General features: G+C 49.5%; 3 protein-coding genes across 3 annotated transcripts; 1 reads left to right on the top strand and 2 right to left on the bottom strand.

Moving 5' to 3' along the window:
- Nucleotides 1-2,971: 2,971 nt before the first annotated feature.
- Nucleotides 2,972-3,400, bottom strand: PHYSODRAFT_343243 (hypothetical protein; the record flags this gene model as incomplete). The annotated part of the gene is made up of 1 exon (XM_009541789.1): nucleotides 2,972-3,400. One exon carries the CDS (start codon nucleotides 3,398-3,400, stop codon nucleotides 2,972-2,974), a length of 429 nt encoding a protein of 142 aa, XP_009540084.1.
- A 992-nt stretch (nucleotides 3,401-4,392) lies between these two features.
- PHYSODRAFT_308248 (hypothetical protein) lies at nucleotides 4,393-6,141 on the bottom strand (the record flags this gene model as incomplete). Its single annotated transcript, XM_009541788.1, has 2 exons — nucleotides 4,393-5,463; nucleotides 5,611-6,141. 2 exons carry the CDS (start codon nucleotides 6,139-6,141, stop codon nucleotides 4,393-4,395), a joined length of 1,602 nt encoding a protein of 533 aa, XP_009540083.1.
- An 819-nt stretch (nucleotides 6,142-6,960) lies between these two features.
- Nucleotides 6,961-7,497, top strand: PHYSODRAFT_265370 (hypothetical protein; the record flags this gene model as incomplete). The annotated part of the gene is made up of 2 exons (XM_009541787.1): nucleotides 6,961-7,399; nucleotides 7,487-7,497. Coding segments are annotated over 2 exons (450 nt in total), but the record flags the coding sequence as incomplete, so codon positions are not given.
- Between the last annotated feature and the right edge of the window lie 932 nt (nucleotides 7,498-8,429).

Here is an 8,429-nt window from a genome sequence, read left to right as displayed (position 1 = left end):
GCTACACCGGAGACTACAGAAGAAGTGGTAGATGCTACGACGGATGCTACAGAAGAAGCTCTCCGCGTGATGAGGTTACACCGGAGATTACAGAAGAAGGGACAGAGGCTACGACGGAGGCTACCGATGAAAGCGGCAGGAATGGAGCGGCAGTGCCGGAGGCTACAGAGCAAAGCGGAGGCTGCCAAAATGGCGAAGATGACCCACGGCTGGCGCGAACATTGAAGAGCGTGCGCATGTAAAGGAAGAAGTAGACGTTGGCATGAATATCATATATTGTCCTGTTTCGTACAAGATGAACCGTGTGTAGTGCGTGTCATTACGGGCTATTGAGCATGCAAGCTCCCTGGTGTTGTTAGAGAGACAATCGTAACAAGCTTGTTAGGTGGGCTAAAGAAATCTAATGATGCGCTAATGTCAAGCACAAGGAAGAATTCGCCCAGTTCCTCCTCACTACGTCAGTTAGGAACAGGGCGATTTCTTCCTCCGCGTTTATCGCGACGTGCCGAAGATGGGTGGCTGGAGCCGAAGTATGCTGCCTTAGCAGCCTTGCAAGGTATTACCATGTAGCAGGTTTTGAGCGTGCTCTACGCTCACCACGACCAATAGGAGCTCGCCATTTCGGCATATGGTGGATACATTGAGCATGTTTTGTTCACTTTCGTAGCTGTTCTGTGCACAATGTACCCAGCGCTTGACCGCAAGATGCGAAAGGGCTTCCAACAGCAAATCTTTGACAGGTTTTGAAGTATACTTTAATCAAGTCTAATGCTTATTCTGTAGGATACAGAATAAGGTCTGGGGCTAGAAGGGTTAAGCGAAACGAACCGTAAAATTCCGGTGACGAGAGTAGAAGCTGCTGCTATACACGTAGTGCGACCACTAAATGTATTACCCTTCTGCGATTCGATCACTTGTACGTTTGATCGTGGAGGCATCTCAGGTGTTGGTGATCTGGCTTCCACCGCGATGTCAGTGAGAAACTATTGATGCCAATGGTGCGAAGATAACGAGCTGATCTCTTTCACTCCAGGACGACATTCTTGTTGCTTGATCTAATTCTAGAAAACGAGGCGTTCGGTCATTTACCGTGCATCTCGGTTAACCGAAACCAGTACAACCACAGTTGTCCGCCTGGGAACTACGGGTGATCATGGCAGTTCGTTCGTTCACAAAGTGGGCCCTTGGTCGGGTACGGTTATCCGCTCCACCACGTTTAAGACCTCTTCATTCATGTGTGGGTAGGTTTGAGCTAACAGGGCCTCTTGCCCAAGCCTGTTTTGAGCTAGAAATAGCAAGGAATCGATGAAAACTAGTCGAACCAACGAATCAAATGAGATGCATAGTGGCATGGCCATGGTGCTGCCAACGCGGCGCGGTCGCATGAAAGTCTGTTGATGTACGGCATCGCCGCGTACACCTTCACCGTCAAGAGGAAATGCATGCGTTGTAACGACGACTGAATACGGTTTATGTTGGTCTCCACGCTCGAAAGGCATTCAAGAGTCTCACAGCACACGGGAGCTTTCCTTCTCTGTTTCTGCTGCAACGCTCTGCTACAAAGCTATATGTAGTCAGGCACAAATTCCTACGCATAGATATTGTGTGTATGTAGGCTACCTACCACAAGCAGGCGCATGATAAGGCTTGCCAACCGACGAGCTCCACGCAGCTCATGCCTCCATGCCAATCATTCGACACTCTACCTCAATCTGAAACTGAAACCCAACCCTTCTCTCAGCGGCTTCGACATTTCAAACAGAAAATGTATGGAGTTATTAGAAAATGGCAATTTGAAAAACATGAAACCAGGCAAACGTGGCGTGGATGGCCTTCTTGTATCGGCGTTTATAGCGGGATAGTACTAGAAATCTGAAAACTTTCGCGCAGAATTGGAGAAACTGGTTTGGTGAGTCTGACTCCAAGAGCCCCATACTAACTTCAAGCATAACTGATTGTGTTGGAAGTGCAAAAGTATTAACAGAGGTTTTGCCGTCAATTTCTCCCTCCCCAGCAATACTGGCGAGTTAAGGCGCTTTAATCGCCTTTTTGCGTTGTTGTTGTCCATGCCTATAGTTCATGCAGTTCGTGCAGCAACGCCTCCCAGCGGCGCCAAACATGTGTAACCCTATACAAATTCTATCAAACAAAATAAATGAACACAGAACCCGTGCTCGTCATGAAATACCTGAACTTCCACGATTAACCACTTAGACACGATCAAATAGAATTTAGGGGCTGATTCGATTATAAGTATCGTCTTCATCTATTTTTTGCAATTGCGGCTATAATTATGCATCAGCCCCCAACTTGTGATTTCTGGATCGCCGCCAGTAGAGGAGAGCGATGGACTTATAGACTTGTGGTTATCTTTCTATTTGGCATTCAACGCACACGGAATGCTTAGATTACGCTAAATCTGTTAAAGCGACGCAAGAGAGCTCGCTTTTAGGGTGCGGTTATACCAGACTGTATAAAATCTGGCTGACCATTTTGAGTTTTTTTTATCGTTACGAACAATTCGTTAGAAACGTGTCTTCCTTCCCCTAGATCTCCAGTCCCGCCACCCTCAGCCACGGTACGTAAAGATCCGATGCGCCGACCCAGTGGCCACACCAGTCGCACCACGAGGCAGCGTTGGTTCAATATCGACGGGATGAACACATTCGTCGCGGGCGCGAGTGGACTGGTCAGTATTACTACTAAGCTGTCTCCAACACACTACGCTGGTGAGCTCTTTCGGAAACGATCTAAGGACCTCAACGGTGGAGGAGACTAGATCACGAGAGCTCAAAGACAAAAACCGTATTGCGTGCCCGCTACGAAGTACATTGAAGTATTTGGAATGAAAATACTACATGTAAAGAGGCCTTCATGTGTGTTTGGTTTAACTCAGCATGTGACCTCCTTCATGTTTCCCTTACCTATCGAAGTTGTGTCTCGATTGGGCATAATCTTTTCGGGTTTCGTTTCAAAACAATCCTGATGTCGCCGCGAATGTAGCCCCGGCGCCAAGTACCAGCAAAAATATCACGCCGCACGCGAAATACATCCTCCAGTTGCGCTCACTTTTTAATTTGCTGAAAGGTTTCTTCAGCACGGCCGCACCAAGCTTTTCCATGTTTTCATTCGTGAGCGCGCTCGGATTCTTGCTGATCGCCGTCTTGAGCTTGTCCATGGAAGGACTCTTTTTCAAACTCTTCATCCTCGTCATTAGAGCGGTGTCCTTTTGCAAGGTATCGAACGTCTTGACAAGCTGAGGATTGTTCTCGAAAGGCTTGATAAGCGACGGGTTGCCGCTCAGCGTCTTGGTCAAGGTCGGGTTTTTCTTCAGACTCTTGAGAACGCTCGCCTCTTTCTTGGAGAAAAGGCTCAGTTTGCCGATATTTGGCGTCTGCATTCTCTCTTCGATATCATCTGCGGCTTGCACCTTACTGGCGCTTCTGAGGCTGCGGTGGGCATTGGACTGCTCAGCAATAGCAAAACCCGGGATGCATGTGGCAAAGCGACTATTATCAGGAGAAAGTAGCCCTGGCGCATGTTGGCGGTCTATGCCCGGTTGAGGTCTTGAGTGCTTCTCTCTCGGTCGATTCGAGAATGGGAAAGCTTTGCCATTCCCGAATTGCCTGCGGCTCAACGCATACGATTCCAGTGTACAGAGCTTGCGTTACTTATCACTGCACAGAGTTGGTGAAGGGCGCTATTAACACGATCCAGTTCTCGATGCATGTGAATTTATCAGCTACGATACAGTATTGTACCACATGTGCGAGCGTCAACGGCGATCGCGTATCCTGACTTCCGCGAATGCACCAATCAATCTCGTCCAAGCCGGCTGTTTCTGCGTGAGCGATTCTCACCGAGTCGCCTACCCGGTTACAGCGGACTTGGTCAATGTTCTCGCGAATCTGGATTGGCTCCTGGGCAGCCCGACGTATCGAACCAGCAGAATGAATTTTTTATTTTATTTTTCGCTGTTAACGCCAGTCACACTCGGAGTGAGAGCTGCATCTAATTCTGAACCTGGCACTGCAATGCTGCGCATGCAGTGGTCGGTGGCTATGGCTGTTCCCTCCAAACCTCTAATATTTAAGGCATGCATGGCAGGTTTGTCGAAAGAACTATCTCGATATGCATGTGTGTCCTCGTTTTCACGACCACGCACTGGTCGCTCGAGGGTTTGCGTGTGTTCATGGGTTTGGCGTTATCGTTGCAGACTGCCGTTTAGACGGGCCCCATCAGGTGTACTTGCGACGTCGTCAGAAATCTCCCTAGCTTCCGCTTGGTATTCCACTCGTTGTTGATGTCATTCGTCCCGCCGTTGGTCGAGTTTTGAAGCATGGCCTAGCAGGAGTGAATCCATCGCCGCTGGTTTCTTGTCGTGATCGCACCTTAGAGTGCATTTGTCTCGAGTCCGGCAGAGGTACTTGCTTGGATAGCTTTAGCTGTGGCCTCGCACGTTTGGGCCCAGTGCGATCGATTCGCCTCCCAAATTGCTTCCAGTGTCATGTTGTGCAACTTGGTCGCTTTGGTTTTGTTGTGGGATAGGTCACTTGCCCATGTCATAGTTGCTGACGAGGCTGAAGGCCACACCCTCCAACCATTCGGGGCGTTATATATTGCATGATGGCGGCGGTGGAGCCATCGCTGGCTATGCAGCAATGCGTTATCCTCCATGCCGGCCCCAAGGCTGCTGGTCCAGTCTATCATCGTCACTCTATCGTCCCCAGCATGCGTTTCTGTACCAATATCCTCCGAGCATGCCCACTCCGTTGTATAGCGACCGCCGAGCACACGCAGCCATTCATTGTTAAAGGTATGGTGCTCAGAGTGCGATATCTCAGTCTTGACTAGGCCGATCCAAATACCGCGAGGGTTCTTTGCTGTGAATATCGCCTTACTGGTATTGGTTTGACGCGCCGCTAGATCAGTTCGCATTCGAATACCCTGCGCCGGGATATGCACATACCAATCTACTCCGAGAAGGAGCGCTGCTCTGTGACCTTCGGTCCGTTCATAACATGCGATCCACACAGTGACATTCCGCTCTCGCTGTGCTCGAATCCATTCCTTGGTATTGGTCCACCTTTGCCGTGACTCCGGACAGAAAATGTCATCAATCCACCAACTGTCGTGGCCTTCCCCAGGAGATTTCACTATCAGCGCGGCTTCGTTACACGGATATTTACTGTGTAGAACACCAATATTCCAAACTCCACATAGCTGGCTGGGATGATAGCTGAAGTGTGCTAACGATGGAGTGCACTGCTGGGCTGTTCGTTGTAGACATCTTGGTAGAAGCCGACCTGCAGGGCGGTGTGATGTAAGCTCGGTCTCTAGCTGAAATAACTGGCTGCCGCAGTCATGAATATTCGAGTCGACGAGGTCAGTCAAATTCCGTGCATTCATCCACATATCACATCCACCGGCCACCAGTAGTGCCCATTCTCGCTGATACTGCGCCTATCGGGGTCTGGTGGGGTACCCGGTTGCTGCTGCAATCTCATGATCCATTGCGGGTAGATAGTACTCCTGGTCTGGTGTCCACTGCTGGTTGAGTGCGCGTCTAATGCCATGCGTAACCTTGGCTTTTAATTCACATGTACTCACGCAGTGTTGCCCTCCCGCACCAAATTTATGAGCTTGAGTATCGACTTCTTGACCCGGGCACAGCCAGCAATGCGATGGCCATCTACTGTCGAAGAGATTTTTCCTTGCGCTGGTGTGAAGTACCAGACTGATTGCCCTCCAGTAGAAACGTGCCTCGAAATCGTTCCATCCTAGTAGTTCTGGCGTGTTCAAGGCGTCTATTCGAATTGTTTGTCGGTGCTCCTGTTTCTCATTAAGGTGTTTAACCCAGGCCTGGCGCCGCTGCTGGTCCACCATCATCTGCATAGCAGCTCGAGTTTTACCAAGAAAGGGTTTGCCATCCGAGCCCAGTAGGTGAACGATATCCCATTCCATGACATCACTATATGTACCAGGCAAAATACCACCATGTCCATCTGCGGCTGCCTTGTCCGCCAGAGCTAGTGCCTGCCGCCGTTCTGCGAGTACGGTGTCCGTCGTCTGTTCACCTTCTTGGTGTGATTTGATCCAGATTGCCCAGAAAGACCCTCCCGTTTTCATTAGCTTCACCATTGTCCTGATTTCCACGCGGTGAATGTTTGAAAATTTTATGTGCGATGGATCTGGCAGTCTCTAAAATCTGAATTGCCGCTTTGTTATCGCATATTTGGGATCCTTCGTCCTCGGATGGTAGTAGCCCCGAGATGAGCGCGTGACATTCACACCGGGTGATGTTATATCCGCCCAATGACATTTTATCTGCCCGATTACGCGATGTGTGGAGCTGATCATTGCCCACGAGCCACTGGCCTCTGCGGTGCCAGCAGCTACAACACTACCATCACCTGCCGTTACTGCAATTGCTCCTGCTGGCTCGGCTGTTGCTCTCGTTGTGCTCACTTGCCGAACCCACGCCTGTCGCGGTGACTGGTGTGGGTGCTGGGGGCACGTTTTACAGTTATTATGGTGCCACGAGCTACCGATCGTACAATAAACTGAGTCAGTTTAACTGACCAAGTCCGCTGTAACCGGATAGGCGACTCGGTGAGAATCGCTCACGCAGAAACAGCCGGCTTGGACGAGATTGGTGCATTCGCGGAAGTCAGGATACGCGATCGCCGTTGACGCTCGTACATGTGGTACAATACTGTATCGTAGCTGATAAATTCACATGCATCGAGAACTGGATCGTGTTAATAGCGCCCTTCACCAACTCTGTGCAGTGATAAGTAACGCAAGCTCTGTACACTGGAATCGTATGCGTTGAGCCGCAGGCAATTCGGGAATGGCAAAGCTTTCCCATTCTCGAATCGACCGAGAGAGAAGCACTCAAGACCTCAACCGGGCATAGACCGCCAACATGCGCCAGGGCTACTTTCTCCTGATAATAGTCGCTTTGCCACATGCATCCCGGGTTTTGCTATTGCTGAGCAGTCCAATGCCCACCGCAGCCTCAGAAGCGCCAGTAAGGTGCAAGCCGCAGATGATATCGAAGAGAGAATGCAGACGCCAAATATCGGCAAACTGAGCCTTTTCTCCAAGAAAGAGGCGAGCGTTCTCAAGAGTCTGAAGAAAAACCCGACCTTGACCAAGACGCTGAGCGGCAACCCGTCGCTTATCAAGCCTTTCGAGAACAATCCTCAGCTTGTCAAGACGTTCGATACCTTGCAAAAGGACACCGCTCTAATGACGAGGATGAAGAGTTTGAAAAAGAGTCCTTCCATGGACAAGCTCAAGACGGCGATCAGCAAGAATCCGAGCGCGCTCACGAATGAAAACATGGAAAAGCTTGGTGCGGCCGTGCTGAAGAAACCTTTCAGCAAATTAAAAAGTGAGCGCAACTGGAGGATGTATTTCGCGTGCGGCGTGATATTTTTGCTGGTACTTGGCGCCGGGGCTACATTCGCGGCGACATCAGGATTGTTTTGAAACGAAACCCGAAAAGATTATGCCCAATCGAGACACAACTTCGATAGGTAAGGGAAACATGAAGGAGGTCACATGCTGAGTTAAACCAAACACACATGAAGGCCTCTTTACATGTAGTATTTTCATTCCAAATACTTCAATGTACTTCGTAGCGGGCACGCAATACGGTTTTTGTCTTTGAGCTCTCGTGATCTAGTCTCCTCCACCGTTGAGGTCCTTAGATCGTTTCCGAAAGAGCTCACCAGCGTAGTGTGTTGGAGACAGCTTAGTAGTAATACTGACCAGTCCACTCGCGCCCGCGACGAATGTGTTCATCCCGTCGATATTGAACCAACGCTGCCTCGTGGTGCGACTGGTGTGGCCACTGGGTCGGCGCATCGGATCTTTACGTACCGTGGCTGAGGGTGGCGGGACTGGAGATCTAGGGGAAGGAAGACACGTTTCTAACGAATTGTTCGTAACGATAAAAAAAACTCAAAATGGTCAGCCAGATTTTATACAGTCTGGTATAACCGCACCCTAAAAGCGAGCTCTCTTGCGTCGCTTTAACAGATTTAGCGTAATCTAAGCATTCCGTGTGCGTTGAATGCCAAATAGAAAGATAACCACAAGTCTATAAGTCCATCGCTCTCCTCTACTGGCGGCGATCCAGAAATCACAAGTTGGGGGCTGATGCATAATTATAGCCGCAATTGCAAGAAATAGATGAAGACGATACTTATAATCGAATCAGCCCCTAAATTCTATTTGATCGTGTCTAAGTGGTTAATCGTGGAAGTTCAGGTATTTCATGACGAGCACGGGTTCTGTGTTCATTTATTTTGTTTGATAGAATTTGAATAGGGTTACACATGTTTGGCGCCGCTGGGAGGCGTTGCTGCACGAACTGCATGAACTATAGGCATGGACAACAACAACGCAAAAAGGCGATT

This window comes from Phytophthora sojae, assembly GCF_000149755.1.
Source record: "Phytophthora sojae unplaced genomic scaffold PHYSOscaffold_33, whole genome shotgun sequence".
Lineage (NCBI taxonomy): Eukaryota > Oomycota > Peronosporomycetes > Peronosporales > Peronosporaceae > Phytophthora > Phytophthora sojae.
The sequence above is the reverse complement of the archived record's forward strand: the minus strand, read 5'-3'. Positions and strand labels throughout refer to the sequence as shown.